Here is a 19673-nt window from a genome sequence, read left to right as displayed (position 1 = left end):
CCTGACCCGCACATCTTTGCACTGTGGGAGGAAACCGCAGCACCCGGAGGAAACCCACGCAGACACGAGGAGAATGTGCAAACTCCACACAGACAGTGACCCAAGCTGGGAATCGAACCCAGGTCCCTGGAGCTGTGAAGCAGCAGTGCTAACCACTGTGCTACCGTGAGAGAATTCCATCGGCTGGGGCCGAGGTTGCCGATGGTGGAGTGACAAAATTCATGGTGCTCAAGGGGCCAGATACACACATATATATATATTTGCTAATAAATTCATATTTCGGTTTGACTTCATCTTGCATGTAATTAATGACCACCTTGTGGCACCCAGTACAGTTGAGCCGAGATCTGTAGTGAATTTCCTCGCAATTGTATCCACTCAGTTCTCCTACCACCTAGTGGAGACAATGTGCTATTAACAGAAACAGGAAATATATTCAGTACTTGGCACAATTTTAGGAAATGTCTTGTTAAGATTTTTTAAAGAAGTTTTCATGCCAAATGTGCCAGTGCGGTGCTTTTAAATTTTGGCTAGAAGATGGGAAACATGGTGGTTTGTGTATGAAATTTTGAAAAATGTGTTGTATTTTTAACTCTGATTTTCCTTTTAAAACCAGTTGTTGAAATCCTTGCAGGATCTATTTTTGGTATTCCAAAACAATTTTGGCGGCACTTAGTGAATATACTGAATGATTATTTTCATTCCTTGATTCATTTCTTTATTCTGGATCTAACAGCAGTGAAGGTAAAGAATTGGCCATTTTGGAGGGTGAATTAAACTTAGTGCGATCTGGGATGTTGTGGGTCTAGATAACTCTTCCTGTTCCAGTTGAAACTATGTTATAACACGATATATATGTACCCCACATTGTTACTACAATGTAACAATCACGCACGACTTCAACTACAGCATAAGCTGCACAAAATACAATTTTATTTGTAAATGTGCAAATGTACCCAAAGAACAGCAGCATTATCGGTCTGAGAGGGGATCTCTGATCTGTTTCCTTGATAAAGAAGCACAGTACAATAGAATCTTGTTAACACAAAAGTCCCCACTTGAGCAAATGTCTGTCCTGTTTGAATCCTATAAAGGAACGCCAGTCATATGATAAAGCCAATGATGATTGGCAGTGCATTGCAGTGCTTATGAAAATGAAAAGTTTGAATTTTGACTGGATTGCAGAGCTGAGAGTTTCTCCAAGATCACGGAAGTGATCCTGTCACGAGCAAGTGTCGACTGGGTTTCTCTCAGGGATTTGGAACGAAGACCCTCCTTGCAGCACTGCTAGCAATAGCCCACTGTTGTTCTTCTTTGTTTTACAGCTTGACTTGAGCTGATAACTGAAATCCAATATTATTTTGTTTTGCATGAGTCAATCCGGGAAGTGGCTATACATATCTCATGACAAATTGTCCGCACTGGGTTACAAAGAAAGTAGAGGTATGGGTCATTGGCAATTATCCTTGTGTTTAAAGAAAGCGGAGTGAATGATAATAGTGGTCACAATTTCTGATGATTATCAGGGATCATATTTGAAACTAATTCCTTTGGTCTTGGGGGTAGGAGGTTTTCTTGTTGGAACAGAGACCCATTTGAAAGGCTCTGTGAAAACGTTTCTAGCTCAAAGATATTATTTAATTAAGAGCCTATTATAAGTTTAGGATTGAGGTTGTGTTGTCAGGGTAATGTAATCAGCATTGTAACTGAGAGGTGCATTCAAAAGAAACAATGACAAATAACCATATTACATTATAAACAGGGCCGCTTTCCTGCTGCTTATTAAGAAAATCATTCAACATTTCTAATTGATGGTAATTTGTTTTCTGTCTAGATCAGTAAAGATGTGCAGCAACACTTCCTGGTCTCCTCCAACGAGAATTGTTGGAACTGGCTGAAAAGGGATAGTCTTGGCAGAGCTAAAGGAGATTATTGTACATGTGGAGCAAGTCATGCCAAAGGTGAGTTCGTCAATTACTGTTATAGGCACATTTGTATTTTACCAAAATACAGAGAATGTCCTTGAAGGAACACGTTTAATTTTGAATGTAAAATTAGTTGATTTGTGCTGCTCGTAACTGGAAAGGCCGACTGAGACGAGGAGAAATGTCTTTACTCGGAGGTTTGTGAATCTTGGGATTCTCTACCCCAGTGGGCTATGGATGCTCCATCATTGAACCTATTCAAGGCTGAGATTGATAGGTCTTTGGTCTCTCAGGGAATCAAGGGAAATGGGGAGTGGCAGAAAAGTGGAGTTGAGGCAGAAGTTGAGCCATGATCATATTGAATGGAAGAGCAGGCTCAAGGGGTTGTGTGGTCTACTCCTCCTCCTGTCCTCGTGTTCTTTTGTAATAGGATACCAAAGAATTCAGGCTTGCCACTAGTTTTTCATTTAAGCTTTGTGACAGTATAGAGTTCCTAGTAAAGATCTCAATAGTCTGCAAGATTTATGAGAATGGATGGTTGACTCTTCAAGCTACATAGCCCTCGTGGATGGCACCCTTGCCTTCATCACCAACCGGTCACCCAACTGAGACAAATCAATATTGTTTGTGTGTGAAAGACTCCTTGTCAGTCAGGCATTAGTTCCAGTGCTGAGTAATTCTGTTTCATTTTATTGAGGGCCCTTTCTGCATTTTGAGAAGGTGGTATAATTCTTTCTTACACTTGCGCAGGAATTGAAAGTCAAAATTTAAAGAAGTTTGGTCATTGAACATTAGGTGGTTAATTTCTTTGCATGAGGCAGATTGAAATCTCTGTGTTTTTCCCTGTGCAGATCGTGTTGGGCCATGTATCTCCTGTGACTGAGAGAGAAGGCGTGCAATTGGCTCCCAGGCCTCCGCTGTTTCCAATTATAAGTGGTTGTTCAGCAGTGTAGAGCGGTGGCCTGGCAACGTACTCTACCTCTTTTGGTAGATGCCAAGTGCAGGTCAAATACTTGACCACAGAGTTATGACTGATCTGGATAATTGTACAGGGGTGAATTTCGACCTGTGTTCCTCCACTCCATGACGCCTCCACTACACTGTAAGTCTGGTCGTTATCCTCTCACCACATTGTAATTAATCCAAAAAATATCTTGTTAACGTAAGCACACATTCACTAACACCGAAGCTTGGCATTTTCCTTGATAAAGGCCCAGATTCACTTGCAGCGATTTCATGCAAGCAGCCAAGGAATGGTAGGCAATATACAACCATTAAGGACAACATGGAGCCTACACTCCATAGTAATCATGTGCAGCACGTTCTTAGACGAATACTCCAGGATGAGGTTGCCTTATGGCTTTAGATACATTTTGTAGCCAAGACCCAAAAGGTAAAAGCAAAATACTGCGGATGCTGGAATCTGAAACGAAAACAGAAAATGCTGGAATATCTCAGCAGGTCTGACAGCATCTGTGGCGAGAGAATAGAGCCAACATTTGGAGTCTGGATGAGCCTTCGTCCGAGCCTTACCAAAAGGTAAGGCCACTGTAGACGTACCATAGGATGTTCCTTTAAAACTGCAACAGCCGTCACCTAACAAGTGGCCACGCATGTGGTACCCATTTTTAAAAAAGCTCTCAGGAGAGAAAGGGCCGAGTTTCAAAATGGGAACAAAAAGAAAGACTTGCATTTATACACTTTGCACATCCTCAATGTCCCAGAAGCACTTTGCAGCCAGTGCAGTACTTTGGGACTGTGGCCACTGTTGCAATGTGGGAAACACAGCAGCTAAATAGCCACAGCAAGCTTCCACAAATAGCAGTGTGATAATGACCAGACAGTCTGTTTTTGTGATAGTTGTTGAGGGATAAATATCGGCCTGGACACCAGGGACAGTTCCTCTGCACTTCAAACAGGATCCTTTGCTCCCATCTGAGAGAGGCCCTTGGTTTAAAGGTCCTGAAGATTGCTCCTCCAGTAGTGCACTGATCCCTCAGTTCTACATTGGAGCGTTAGCCCAGTGTTTCAAATCTCTGGCATGAGAATTAAATCTGCAACTTGGAGTGCGACCAACTAAGCCATGGCCGACTCGTAAAATAATGTAAGATGTAATGGAATCCAAGGAAGTGATGGTGATATTGTACCAGTCAACCAGCTGGGTCACAAAATATTGTTAATAATAGGAAATGGTGATCCGTGAATCTTATTTGGGATTAGTTATTGATCAAACATTGGACCTGGGGTACAGATAATCAAGATGCAGTTAGTTCAAGAAATGCAGCCTGAGTGAAGTATTTTTGACATTCCGGTTCAGCTGTGGGAGAAGGAATGGAATAACATTACATTGGCTCCCTGGTGTTTTGGGAGACGTAATGAGTTCATTTGTATGCACTCCAGCCTCATCAAACATAATTCATTATTTTGTATTAGCTGTTTCCAGCATACAAAATCTTCCTTCCTCCCATGTGTCTTTTTACTTCATTCATGTGTTTTCCATTACCCCCTTTTTTTTTGTTTAGCTTTCACTTTCCCTGTCCCTGATTGAGAAGGGGGTAGTAGGTGACCGGATTGTAGATATCTACTGTTGTTACTCTGTCACTTACAAAGGATGCATTAGTATACTGTGGGTGCCCTTCAGAATGTGTCTTTGTACAAGTATCTCAGCCTTGTTCAGTGTCTGCCCGGTTTCTCAGCTAGAATTTCAAACAAATCATTGGGAAGGCCCGACAACCTGCTGATATTTAAATCAACACATATAGTAGGTTCAACATTTGGTCGCCTCTCTTTTTAAGTTGTGCTGAATATCAGTGAGCAATTACATCAGATAAAATGCTTTTTCTTTGCATGTAGTATGCATCATGATCAATTTGTTCCTGCAACATATCTGTAACTCTTCAAATGCCACTTCCTGTGTAACACACCACAATCGCAAGTGATTGCAGCCAGCTTTTAGCCTAAACTAGGCAGGCTCATTCTGCCACCCCTACCTGGCTCGTTCTTCCCATCTGATTGATGACTGCCCAAGTTTCACTTCCTTAGCGCTGGCAGTGGACAAAAGGCACATGCCTTAAAATAACAACTTGGATTTGTATGCCGCCTTTAACATTGAAGCACTTTTGGAGGCTTTTGCAAAATAATTCTCGAGCAAAATTTGACAACAAGTCACATAAGCAGATATTAGGGCAGCTGATATCAGCTTTGTCAGAGAGGTTTTAACAGAGGCGATGGAGGTAGAGAAATGGAGCGACTTAGGAAGCAAGGGCATAGGAAGCCGAAGGCAAGGCCACCATTGATGGAGCATTTAAAATCAGGTATGCATAGAAGGCCAGAGTTGGAGGAGGCAAAGCTTTTGAGCATTATGCAGTTGAATGAGGTTACAGGCATCATTCCTTCTCATTTTTTGAAGTGTGCGGGTGACCTGTTTAAGTGTGCAGCCAATTTAAATGTTGTGCATGGCTGTACACATGTGATAACTTAAAAGGGAACTTTAAGGTTGTGGCCACACAGTTTGCAGGGAATGTTGGCTGCAGGGATAAGAAGTGGGTGAACCAGCAAAAGGACTTGGAGATAAGGATTTTAAAATGTAGGCGTTTCTGGGCTGGGAGCTAATGTGGGTGAAAGAGCTCAGGGGTAATGGGTGAACAGGACACAAGCAGCATAATTTTGGACAAAATGAAGTTTGTTTTTAAGGTGGAGGGGGTGCCAATTAAACAGGCTGCTTCGTCCTGGATGGCATCAAACTTTGTTGTTGGATCTGCTTCCAGGCAAGTGGAAGCTCCTGATATGTGCCTTGTAGAAGAAGGTGGATAAACACTGGGAAGTCAGGAAATAAATTACTCGCCACAAAATTCCCAGCTCCTGACCTGCCTGTGTAGCTGGAGTATTTATATGACGAGTCCAGTTAGATTTCTGGTCAATGTTGATGTTGGGGGAATTCAGTGATGATAATGCCATCGAATGGAAATGGTAAGATTGTCTCTTTCCTTGGAGATGGTCACTCTCTGACATTTGGATAGGACATTGTTGCTTGCCACTATCAGCCCAAGCTCGAATATTGTCAAGGTCTTGTTGCATGCCCTTCAGGATTTGGTCAATTTGGCCATTAATGGCCGCTCTTAATGATGGACAATATTTCCTATCCAGAGTGCATTCTGTGCCCTTGTTGCCCTCGATGCTTATTCAATGTGATGGACTATCGATTCATCAACTTGTAGTGGGTGCTAATCAGGAGGTTTCCTTCATACAACCCCTGGAGACAATGTTGAGAACCCCCAAGGCACTCCCTCTCGACTGGTGACTGTGCCACCACCTCTGATGGGTTTGTCCAGATTGCAAAATCTGCAAACCCATTAATTTGCATTTCCTGTCTGTCAAATTCCATCTTCTGTGTCCCATTTCAAACAAAAATATGAAGAATTGGGGGGTGCTCTGAGAAAGACTTTTCAGAGACAGAATGTTTGTGGCCTCTTACTTGACATGGGCATGAACTCAAGTTTCCTTAACATTAATTTGTAACTTTAATGGTTTGCACCAGTTCCTAAACTTATAAATCAGCAAATCTCTCACTTGAAATATAAAGAAAGAAAACAAAACAAAATCCTGAATTTCTTTCATCTGGACCTTGAAACCTACTAATACCTTGCTGAGCTCCAGTTGATCTCACCAATTTATAACACTTCAGTTACCAGGATTCCCAACAGGTAATATCTGAGCAGTGGCTTTAAAGGGGCAGGTCTGGTTAATATGGAAGTATCACAAATCCGGACGACCCATGAACAATACCATAGGAGATCTGTTCATGATTATTAAAGGGTTGTAATGGCTGCTACCTTTGACACCATAATGAGAGCAATTTCCTTCTACTGTAATACTTGATGAATGATTTTTACAAGCATAAATCTCTGTGCTGTCAACTGAGTGAGGATGGTTCTCCTGTTCTAAAGCCAACGTTCTAAAACATGGTAAACGCAATCGGAAAAGGTTCAGTCAAGAAAACAACATTATAAAAGGCATTCAAAGAGAGGCGTGCCAATTGATGAATTGATAGGATTTTTATTGCTGCCTGGCATTATTCCCAGGGGTCTCGATCCATGAAGGAGTGGCTTTGTGGGCATCGGAACAGGAAAGATTTACAAGCATGATACTGGAGTCAGGAATATCAGCTATCTGGGTAAACTGGGAATGCTGGAGGTGCTGTCTCATGAGCAGAGCGGATTAAAAGATTTAATAGAGGTGTTCAAAAGCATGAATGGTTTTAATAAAGAGAAAGTATTTACCTTGCAAAAGTATTGATAAAAGAAAATTACTGCAGATGCTGGAATCTGACATCAAAAGAGAAAATGCTGGAAGGTCTCAGCAAGTCTGGCAGCATCTGTAAGGAGAGAAAAGAGCTGACGTATCGAGTCCGGATGACCCTTTGATAACCAGACGACACAGATTTTTTTGTAATTGGCAAAAAGGCAACGCAATTTTCCCACAGCTAGTTGTTACAATCTGGAATACACTGACTGAAAAGAGTGATGGAAGCAAATTTAATTTTAACATGCAACAAATAATTTAATTAATACAGAGTTTGCGAGTTGACCGGATGTTGCTGAAACTTCAGACAATGCAAGACTCACGAAGCCACTGTCTCAGTTTAAAGACGGATCTTTTATTTGACCAGCAGCCGCTAGGAAAAGTTGCCCAAGGGTTGGGGCTCTTCCAAACGGAGAGCAGCCTGACCTCTCCCATGAATTCTGATGTACAATGGTTAGGAAAGGTCTATTATATTCTTATCAGATACATCCGTCTTCCATTAGCTTTGAATCAATCATCTTCAATATACATCAATAATACCTGTCATATACTCCAGCCAATTGCACCATCTGACATAATGGTGTTTAATTAGTTCGTAAAGTCTGGGTGTATCTTCCCATTTTGGCTAACTCAACCTTCCGTATCCCTTAGTAACCAGACGCCTGGTCACTAAGTTCAAAGTTGACCGTCCCACGCGTTCCCCTCCAGGTCCCGTGTCTGGGCATGCATCCATCCTATCTGGACAGTGAATCAATCCTATTCATGAACTTGTCCTTAATGTTTTACCATTAGACACTCTACTGATTTAAAAACTTGCATATTTCCAAGGTTTCATTATTCCCTTTGGATGTAGTTTTGTCTTTTTACCCTCTATGATCATGTCTTTGGCCAAAGCGAGCAATGAGTTTTGTAAAAATACATTTATAAAGTAATTTAATACGTTCAAAATATCAACATATACGTCTTAAATCATTATCACTTGTTTAAATTTCTTACTGCATATCATATGTATGCAGACTGCTCCCTTGTTAGCTTATAAGTTTGATTTAAAATCATTAATCTTAGTGCTGGTAGTTCTGTCTGTGTCGTAATGTCTAATAGTTTAAAATCTTTTCTAACCTATTAGGATTTTTTCCCCCTACAAATACTTAAAAAGGAACAATTTTATAATGTAATGGAGCTAATTGGATAACTCCACTTGCACAGACAAGGAACGAAGATTGGAACCTTGAAAACCAATTCAGCTGAAGTCATTCTCACTTCCGAACAACCAATTCCTTAGTCATATTGATGGTGTCCTTGTAATAAATTTACTGTCATTCTAAGGATTAGTGTGTGTTTTTAAAAAAAACGACTGGGAATTAAAAGTGAGTAGCAATTTAAATACGTTTTTAAAGGAAGACAAAATCTTTCAAACTTTTAAACCAGCGCTGAAGTTCCTGGAATCTCGTAGCTCATATTGAGAGCAGCAACAAATTCTCATTTTTGAGTCTGATTTTTCCATTAGCATAAGATCAATCCTTTCCCTGAATTTTAGATCAAACATTCCTCAACTTTGCACGCAGAGCAATACAGTATCTCATAAATTAACATTAAGTGCCAGATTTACAGACAGGATGTGGATTAATTTAAATAGCCCTGATCTTTCCTTTCACCACCTGTCTGTGAACAGGTAGGTGTTTTTGATTTCTGATTTCCCCTTTTAAAAGTGGTGGGGTATTTTTCGGAACTCTCCAGTTTGGAGTGTTCCAAGATTGAGACATGGTAAAATAAGAGGTTTGGTTGATTTTACACACACAGGAAATGCGGGAAAGGGGTTTTGCAACATCCGCCCCTTTTGCATTCGTATGCTGGAAGAGGGATAAGGGAATCAGGCAGACCATGATAAAAATTATGGTTTCATCTGAGTCCAGGATGAAAAGTCCAATGGAGTATTCCGTCAGATGCTAACTGTCGCTGGATGACCTGGCAAACCAGAGTGAGATCTTCCACAATGGGAGGAGGAGTGTAGGGTTGAATTAGTCTTGAAGGCAGAAATACAAAAGTTCCAATGTTCCAGTAGTTCACATTATAGATGAGGCCTGGTCAGTGCTCTTTCTGCTGCCATCTGCTCGATGGTAAAACAATAGACTGAGATAGGCTGTTTGCCTGGAGTCCTCTTCTGAGGTTAAATAGTGGATTTTCTTCTGAATGGCAAAATTACAGGTTCTAACAGCTTGGATAAAGTCGTGTGACTTACCTCCCACTTCTCTTGGGTGATGGAAAAAGGATACATTTCCCAGGTCTGGAATCCTGAGGTTTTCTTTTGTCTTTTGCAGACAAACCATTTCCAGTAGCCAGAATTCTTCAGGAGAAATGTCAAGAGACTTTGCGCAGTTCCGGGAAGGGGCATTAGAGTCGTCTTAGTGATAACAGCCGACTTCTCTGATGTCGTACATATACACACACGCACACACACATATAATATGTATGTTCCTCCCTGTCCTCTGGACCAGGACACCAGTAACACTTCAGCACCATATCCAAAGTAAGCAAATTCAGAAATTTCTGTTCAGATGATCAAAAGGAAAGACTTGCGTTTCTATAACTACTTAGCTTCTTTAACCTCTGGTATTGAATTAGTTCCTTTGAAGGGCAATGAGAGTTAAATTAACAAATACAGTAGCCATTAAACATATCCCACGGAGATGGGTGACCTTGTTTATAGTGTTGGTTGAGGGAGGAATGATAACCAGAATATCAGCAGAACTTTCTGCTTTTCTTTGAACAGTGACATGGCACTTAAGCCATCAGGGTCAACAATGCCTGATGTCTCATCTGAAAGGTGACAGCTTTGAAAGAACTGCACTTAAGTACTGTAATGTTTTCCTGGATTATGCCGAAAGACTTGATCCCCATCTGCTATCAGTAGAAAGGTGTTTGATGTCTTTTGTTCATTATTTTGCAACAACTTCAATTTTGTTTTTGTGGAGTAGTTTATTCTTCAAAAATACTGCTATAATTTTATCAGAAGAATCTGAGATTTCACTTCTCAAAGATTAGAACATGTGCATTATTTTAGATTAAATTGTTTAAATTTCCAGTATATGCTTCTTATGTCTTTGTTATTTTGCTATTTATGTTAAGGTAGTTTCCACGCATTTTAAATTTCCAACCAAACAGCAGTGTATAAGCAAGCTCATTGCAGTATCGTTATGCCAGTGTAATGATCTGAGATGCTGAAAAGGTAGCCTAAGTTGACTTGCTCTTGTATGTTACTTGTCTCTAATTTTATTTTTCCCATGTGGAGAGACACCTACCAGGCCTCTTTCTGATGTTTCGGCATGATTTTGCTCATTGTACATAAAGGAACCAACTCCTAAAACTTCTGGACATGAGTCAATTGGTTCACAATCCAATCCAACCTCTGGTGCATGTTCGTAATGAGTTACTTGGATGCATGTTAAGTGAAGATGGCTTTTACAAAGTCTGGTGTGCGTGTACCTTTAACAGAGGACTAGTATGAGTTTCAGATCTAGATGTACATAATTTTGTATAAAATTGCCTTTGGTAAAAAATACATTTCTTCATGAGAACAGAATGGGAGCCTGAACACATTGGATTATCAGAGAATCGTAGAATCTTTGGTCATAGCTAGCCCAAAGACATTTAATAAATGAAGGTACACAAATGTAATGATTGTCATGTTTAGAAATGTTAATCTTTGTATTTAATTTGACTTTTAGGCCTAAAATTTCTCTACTCCTCCCACATTGCTGAAGCAGCCTTAAACTCTGGATGCAACAGGTATCTATCAACTGGAAGTGATCATAATACACAGACTGAAAACACAGGAAATACACTTGGTAGCGAGAAGGTGGGTAAAGCCCCATTTTTCTAGGGACTTGGCCTGTAAGGCTGCAATGGCAGCTGTTGCCACTGATGACCTAAGTCAAATCACAATAACAAAACAGAAGGAAGATACGCAGAAGGTTTTAGAAGCCAAATGGAAAGGGAAGGAGTCAAAGCCAAGGAGAACCCTTGAGTGCCTGATCTGCGGAGCATTCTTCAGCAGTGTTGACAAACTTAAAGTCCATTCATACTCTCACACAGGAGAGAGGCCCTACACGTGCTCACACCCGGAGTGCACTAAAGCCTTTGTGTCCAAGTATAAACTTCTCAGGTATGGGAAGCTGAATGGGAAAAGTGCCCTGAAACCTGTTTATCAAATGTATTTAATCCTTTGAGGACGCAACTTTCGATGCTAATTGTGAATCTTTAGATTTTTGAAATGGTTTCGAAAGAAATATTGTAAACAAATTACCAAACTTAATTGCAATATTATCGAACTCTAGCGATACTTACTTAGTAATAAATTCACACATCACTCATTTTTTTTAAAGAATGTTACAGAAATGCCACTGCTGTCCTCAAAGGATTAACTTAAGTATCTACACCTCCTTCAGGCTTAATGAGGATTCTTGCAAGCCATCTGCTAAAGACCACTCCACTTCTGACCATTGCCTGCTCCAGCGATTTCTTGCATAAAGTGATGTCACACAATACAGCAAGGATATAATATGCTGTTTGGCTATCGTTACAAATTAAACCTTAAATTTATTTCCTGGCATACATTGTGTAAAAAAAAAAATGACTTCAAAACATGTGCCTTTCAAATTGTGCCTAATGCATTGACTTGGAATCCAATGAGAAACCATACTGATTAGTCAACAGTGTATCATATCACAGAAATATTGGGCTTCATTCAGATCAATGTCTTGAAATTCCACTTCATGTCTTGTACCTGTTAGCCACATAGCATATACACTGAAAATATTTCAAACCAGAATGGCAGCATTCGATTTAATACAATTTATTTGTTGCTTCTACTCTTGTACCAGGTGATACTGGGATGCAAAATTCACAGCGAGTTTATTTCTAAGGTGACAGAGGTGAAGGGCAGGGGGAAAAAGGTCAGTTGGAAAAAAGGCAACATTGGTGCCACTTAAAATTGCGTTGCTGTTATAACAAGGAGAGAAAAATGGCACAACAAAAGCCAGGATTCAGCAGTGTAGCATTGGTATTCCTGGAAATTGTAGACTGTGCAGCTGTCTTCAATATTTTTAAGAGATCAATGTTAGTTGCTCTGTTATTGGAGCCTCGGCCAAAGCTCCCTATCACTGACAGTTTAAGATGGGATCTCACTTTCTGGGGATCTCAGAAGCTTTACTGTTAATGCAGGAGTGCAGTTACGACCTGGAATGTCAGGCGGTTCCACTCTCTACCAGCAGTTGTTGCGTTCCAGAAATCCGGGTGCTGAATGATTGAACTGGAGCCTGACACACAACTCTAAGCTTTTATTTACAGTGATGCACATTACAAAGATGCACCTCCTAACCCAACAACCACAGGTTGTCTGTTGGTATTTGTAGGAACACGGCTAATGTCCACCAGCAATGTACAGTTTCATTTTTAAAAAAGTCATGCTGTTGAACTTTTTAAATTCATCAGGATAGAAGCAAGAATATCAAATAATAAAAATGGGAGCACCAATTTATGATGCTGCAAACAGAAGACTGATTGTTTGGCAAATCAAATCTAGTGTTGCCGTAGAGAATGCATCAAAGAACCATTGGCCCCCATGTTTTTGTTAAATTTGACCTCTGTGCATCTTCTTTTTGTTTGAGGACAGGACCCTGCATATGAATAATGTATAATAAAAATTGGTCATTTGTATAACAAAAATTTCAAAAGAAATTATATCAAGGGAATTAAGTCATTATCTGATGGGGGAAGCATTTGCAGGGCTAAGGGGAAAAGCCTTTGGACATTCAATGACATTACCATGGCTGAATCCGCTATTATCAATATCCTAGGGTTACCATTGACCAGAAACTGAACTGAAAGGGTAATATAAATATTGTGGCTAAAAGAGTAGGTCAAAGCTAAGAATTTGGCGGTAGGTAACTCGCTTCCTAAAAGCTGGCCTAGCCAGCGATGCCTGCATCCCAAGAATGAATTTTTAAAAAGGCAGGGAGAATAGTGACACTAGATAAATTGCTCCTTCAGAGGTTCAGCACAGAATGATGGCAGACTGGTCTCCTTCCGTGCTGTAACCATTTTGTCAATAAATGTCAGATTATTTCAAGCCCTTGAAATGGTTACCTATTCCTAAATCTGTGACTATGTTTGCTTTGACTCCACGCAGATTCCTAGATTCAGGGAAAGTTCCATAACTCCTTTATTCAAAAAGGGAGGGGGACAGAAAGCAGGAAACTACAGGCCTGTTAACAGCTGTCGTGGGGAAAATGATATAAGCCATTATTGAAGACGTGGTAGCAGGATACTTAGAAAAATTCAAGAGACTCAGGCAAATGGTTTTGTGAAATGGAAGTTCTATTTAACCATTGGAGTTCTTTGAATGAGTCATGTGTTGTGAATAAAGGGGAACCAGTGGATGTACTATTTTTAGATTTCCAGAAGGCATTTGATAAGGTGCAGTGTCAAAGGCTATTGCAGAAAATAGAAGCTCATGGTGTAGGGGCTAACATATTGGCATGGATAGAAGATTGGCAAGCTAACAGGAGCAGAAAGTTAGCATAATTGGGTCTTTTCCAGGTTGGCAGGATGTAATGAGTGGTGTGTTGCATTGATCAGTGCTGGCCTCAACTTTTTACAATTTATATATAAATGACTTGGATGAATGGACGGAAGGTATGGTGTTAAATTTGCTGACAACAAAGATAGGTAGGAAAGTAAGTTGTGGAGAAGATATAAGGGGGTTACAAAGGGACATAAGCGAGTGGGCAAAAATCTGGCAAATGGAGAATAATGTGAAATTGTCCATGTGAGAAAGAATAAAAAAGAAGCATATTTAAATGGTGAGAGATTGCAGAGCTCTTGAGACGCAGAGTGCCCTGGGTGTTCTAGTAAGAAGTCTCTCAACACCAGGTTAAAGTCCAACAGGTTTATTTGGTATTGTGAGCTTTTGGAGCACTGCTCCTTCATCAGGTGAGTGGAGAGTTGGGTTCACAAACACGGCATACATAGACCAAGACTCAATTGCAAGATAATGGTTCGAATGTGAGTCTTTACAGGTACAGACAGTGTGAGTGGAGAGAGGGATTATCCCTCTCAAGACAGTTAAGACTCGCATTCCAACTATTATCTTGCAATTGAGTCTCAGTCTACATATGCCATGTTTTGTGAACCCAATTCTCCACTCACCTTATGAAAGAGCAGTGCTCTGAAAGCTCATGATACCAAATAAACCTGTTGGACTTTAACCTGGTGTGAGACTTCTCACTGTGCCCACCCCAGTCCAACACCAGTATCTCCACATCCTGGGTGTCCTAGTTCATGAATTTCAAGAGTCTAGTATACGGGTATAGCAAGTAATTAGGAAACATAATAAAATTTTATCATTTATTGAGGGAAATTGAATACAAAAGCATAGAGGTTATGCTTCAGTTACACAGAACACCGGTCAGACCACACTTGGAGTACAGTGTACCGTTTTGGTCTCCTTTTTCGAGGAAGGATGTAAATGAATTAGAAGCAGTTCAGGAAAGTTTTACTAAACTAAGGAATGGGTAAGTTGTCTTATGAGGAAAGGTTGAACAGGTGAGGCTTGTATCCACTGGAGGCAACTTGATTGATTAAAACATTTAAGATCCTGAATGGTCGCGACAGGGTGGAAGTGGAAAGGATGCTTCCTCCTGGTGAAGAATATAGAACTGGGGACCACTGTTTAAAAATAAAGGGTCGCCCACTTAAGACAGAGATGAGGAGAATTTCTTTCTCTCAGTGGGTGGAGAGTCTTTGGAACTCTGTTCCTCAAAAGGCGGTGGAAACAGCTTTTGAATATTTTTAAGGCAGAGGTGGATAGATTCTTGACAAACAAGGGGGTGAAAAAGTTATTGGGGGCAGGCTATTATTGAATAGTGGAACAGGCTCGAGGGGCTTATTCCTCTTAGTTCATATGTTCATCTATTAATCTCTCCCGTCAGGCTTCTGTCCCCTGCCACAGTGCTGAAACAGCCCTAACAAAAGTCACAAATTACATTACATCCTCTCTATAACTGTGATGCATTCTCCCCCCCTCATCCCTATTTACCCCTTTGTAGACTTTGGTACTGTGGATCACATCGTCCTCCATTTCCAACTCTGTGGCACTGTCATTATTTGCTTTCTCTCTGATCATAGCCAAACAATCTTCATTAGTGGCTTCCCTTTTTGTCTCCACATTATCCTTTGGAGTTCCCAAGGATCGATCTTTGGACCCCTTCTATGTTGTATCCTACATTCTGCCCTGTGATGACAGCTTCCACAGCTACACCAATGTCATCAACTCCGTTTCTCCACCACTTCTCAACCCATCGGTTGTCTCAAGGCTGAGACAGCCCAACCAACATTCCATCTTGGATAAGCTGCATGTTCCTTTGTATTAGATATTGACAAAACTGAAGCCATTGACTTTGGTGCCCAAAACTCCATATCCTGGTATCTTATTTCTACTCTTTTGGCAATCTCTCATTATTAGACTTCACAGTGGAGAATAACATGCTTCATTTGTACAAAGCACTGGCCAGACCTCATCTGGAGTGTTACATTGATTTCTGGACACTAAGCTTCCACAAGTATAAATTAGCCCAAGAAGGGCCATAGATTTACAAAAACGAAATCGGGGATAAAAAGGTTAAATTATGAGATCGGGTAGTTCAAACTTAGTTTGGATTCTGCTGGGTTTGGAAAGTTGAGGGTGTTTGCATTAATATCATTAAATAATTAAACAATTTGATGAAGTAGATATGGAGAAGCTATTCCTCTAGTATGTGTGGGAGGAGAGAGGATGTGGTTCCAGTACAAGAGGCCACAGTCTTAAAATTAGAGAGAGACCATTTAGAGGTAGCCCATTCAGGAGTCAAGTTCAGAAGCACTTTTTCACGTAAATGTAAATGTGACGCTCTCCCACAAGGCTGTGGATGCTGGGTCAATTGAAATGTTTAAGACTGAACTGAACATTTTATTGTGTAGAGCCATGATGTAGAAACCTGGAAATGGCAGAATAGACTTGAGATTTGTATCTGGCTCTTGTCTTCCTGACCATTCCCTAAGGTTGAATCAGACTGTTTGCCACCTTGGCTGAGCTCCAGTTTGCATATCCTATTACTCTCAGATTTGGTCTGTCTGCTCCTTTGTCGCATTGCCTCCCCCTGTCCATGGTTCAGCCATGTTCCTTCATCTCTAAACCATTGCCTGTATCGCCTTCAGTCTCTGCAATTTCAATGCCATCCTGGCCAATGTTCCACCCTCTTACACTCTCTAAACTCTAGCTCAACCAGAACTCTTTCTTGTCCCTAGCCAAGTATTACTTATCATCACTGTCATGTATGGCTTCCATATTCACAGATAAAAACAGACACACACGGCCACTGACAGTCATTCCTCAAGCAGTTTTGGTTCGATGATTTGGAATTCTCTGTCTTTATACCTCTCACTCTATCCTCCTTTAAAACCTAGCTGACCAACCCGCTAACCACTCCTACTACCTCTTTCATTGGATCAGCATCTCTTTTTGTCTGATTATATCTCTATGAAGCACCTTGAGCAGTGTTGTTCAATAGAAATTTCTGATTAGCTACAGGGTGGTTGCAGTGCCACTTTTTTAGTCACGTGCATTGATTTTAGTAGAAACCATCATGTTCACAATACAGCTAAACGTATTCCCACATTCATATTTCCTTAACAAGCAGTTACTGCTATAAAGTGCAAAGTTTTGCAGTTCCCTGTTCACCCAAGTTTGGAATTCCGGCATGGGTTTATCAGACACAGCATATCTTAATGCAACTTCTAAGTTTTTGGTCAGTAGTTGCAAACAGCATTTCACCTCCTTCAGCATGATCACTCTGCATGTTGACTTGCACCAAAGGACCTGCCCCTTCTCTCCATCCTGAACCTAGTTGAAGCTGTTCACTCTTAGTTGTATTATGCCCTATTGGAGCCATTCATTATTGACTGGGTTTGCTTTTGCTCTCTTGGCCAGGAGAAGTTGTTGGCTGAGCTGGCTATAATAGCAGCTCCCCTCTGCATGATGTCGCTGGTGTTTTTATTGTGCTGAAGGCTGACATTTTTATCCACGTTGCATGCCATTTTAGCAAATAATCCATAAATGGTAACCACAAAGTTAAAGCGCACAACCATTAAAAAGCACCTGCACACTGCCTTTTGACTTGCCATTGGACCATTATGCATGCAGACATTGTGGAAATGTAAGCGTTGAGATTACTCCATGCTGCTTTACTTACGAAAACATGTCACACCTGAGCGATCATTTGCCAAGTGACTTAATGTATTGGGCAAGATTTAAACAGATTATGTAAATGTGGCTAGTTGAGTACAGAATGAATTTGCCACAAGCAGAATAGATGTAATCGAAAACGTATTAAAATCCTTGAGCCTTTATGACAATTTGGTTCCTCCTCAATCTCTCAATACACAGATCCTCCAAATGTAGTAGTGGGGTGTTGCTTCTCCCTCTGTTTCCTACTTCCCAAGAGCTGCAAATCTGAAGGCACCTCTTGAGGTCCTGCTGATTTTTAATGTATCACAATTTGCCTGCTACATCTTTATTCATTGTTACTATGTTTCTCTTGCATCTCCTATACCCCCTCACTGTTCGCATGTGTGATGTCCTGTTCGCAGTTCCATTTCTCCATTCACCTCTGTCCAACCTGCCCCTACTCCTGCTGCCATCTGAGTAAATGTTGTAGTGGAATCTCCCGCTGACTCACCTCAAAACATCAAAGCCCCTCACTTATGGCCCTCTGAGTTCAGAGACTGCTCTTCTGGGTCCCAATATGTCTCTCTCCAGTGTAGCCTTTGGTATCTTTTTCTTCTTCTCCCCATAGCTCCTTCATTTATCTTTGACCAGCTGCTGCCGCCACCTACACCTCTTTGATCCAACTGCATCAGAGCTCCCTGCCCTAACGGCATTCAGTACAAAAAAAGATGCAGTTACCAAAAGTAGCCAATTCTTTAAAGAAAATATGTTTCCTTGCCCTGTCCCTTTATCGGGAGGAAAAACACCAATTGCATTTTTGGTTTCCGATCCAAAAAATTAATTAAATGGAAGAATGATGACTTCCCAGCCTTAACCTAGAAAACATCCTGTTCCAAACTCCAACCAATCCAAAGACTAACTCATTACTCTGAGGAAAGACTGAACAGGTGGGATCTCTCTTCAGAAAAGGGGCAACTGATTGGTGACCTGATTGAAGTCTTTAAAATTCTAAAGGAGTTAGATAGGATAGATATAGAGAGAATGTTTCTTCCTATGAAGGGCTCCAAAACTAGAGGCCATAATCACAAAATAATCGTTCATTAATCCTCTTGCAACTGTCCCGTCTCTGCCACCTTTATTATTTCTTTACTTTTCTCTGGTAACAAAAAAAAAAACTACCCCTTTTCAGTTTCATCATTTATTTTGTGCCCCCCCCCCCCCCCCAGGATCTCCTTTCACTCTGGTTATTTATTTCATTTTTCCATCCATAACCATATTTGTTATTATAAACCCGATCCCCTGCCTTGCTCACCTTGTTTCTATCCCAAACCTCAATCATTTTTTCTTGCCAGCTAACCCCCACCTTCTGACTTATTGTGAGCTTTGCTGTGGGAGATTTCCAGATGATCAAAGAACAATCAACAGAATTAGTTTTTTTTTTAAACAAGCTGCTAATTTGAATGATTTCGCTTCTCCACTAAATTGAATTTTGGAAATAATGTAAGATGCATTTTTTTAAAATTAAGTTGCTTTCGTTTCAGACTGGGGATGAGATCAAATGCTGCAAATGTTAGTACAATTTGCTAGATTTCACTGTAATGTGATAAGATCCTGGTTATTATATTTGGTATTTCATTATTTTCTTCCAGTTTACGCATTTCTGTATCATAAACCAGCATTGAAATGGGTCAGTTTTATAAGGTCAGGAGATTTGAGGGAAAAAGTTTAAACGAGCAAAGTTAAAATGTGAAATCTCAATGACTTTGAACTACTTGACTGTGTGGGTATTTTTTACAGAGGCAAAGCCTTGTTCATTTAAAATGAGTTGAAGCCTGTGTAAGTTTGCACATAGCGGAATGTAATGGGGATTTGTTAAGCTTTCTGTATGTACACTTTCCCAGTCAGACAATTTACTATTTTAGAATTGGACAAATAGTTGCTGAAGAGATTATAACACCGGAAAATTTGTTGGGAGAATCATTAATCGTTTGAAATTCAAATTTAATTGAAGATTTTATCCAGCTGTAGGAATGCGCTGCGAATTTTGCTTAACAAAATCACCTGGACACCGACCAATAAACGGACTTTCATTGTGGAACATTGTTTGAAAATTGAGACTGATTAGATTACAGTCCAGTAAAACATTTCAAGTCCCCCTCCCTCTCCAAAATTGACCTGCTTTTATC

The 19673-nt window shown here is 40.5% G+C and overlaps 1 protein-coding gene across 5 annotated transcripts in view; it reads left to right on the top strand.

Moving 5' to 3' along the window:
- plagl2 (pleiomorphic adenoma gene-like 2) overlaps positions 1–19673 on the top strand; it is a 127538-nt gene that overhangs the window by 94315 nt on the left and 13550 nt on the right. For 2 of the 5 annotated variants that reach the window (XM_078236635.1, XM_078236637.1), the window contains exons 2-4: positions 1835–1961; positions 2777–3027; positions 10952–11388. In XM_078236635.1, coding sequence (XP_078092761.1) covers positions 11129–11388 — 260 coding nt within the window. In that variant the 5' untranslated portion in view covers positions 1835–1961; positions 2777–3027; positions 10952–11128. The remainder of the gene's footprint in view (positions 1–1834; positions 1962–2776; positions 3028–10951; positions 11389–19673) is intronic. The other 3 variants (XM_078236638.1, XM_078236639.1, XM_078236636.1) reach the window with 3 other exon arrangements.

Source organism: Mustelus asterias, chromosome 20 (genome assembly GCF_964213995.1).
Source record: "Mustelus asterias chromosome 20, sMusAst1.hap1.1, whole genome shotgun sequence".
Taxonomy (NCBI): Eukaryota; Metazoa; Chordata; class Chondrichthyes; order Carcharhiniformes; family Triakidae; genus Mustelus; species Mustelus asterias.
The sequence above is the reverse complement of the archived record's forward strand: the minus strand, read 5'-3'. Positions and strand labels throughout refer to the sequence as shown.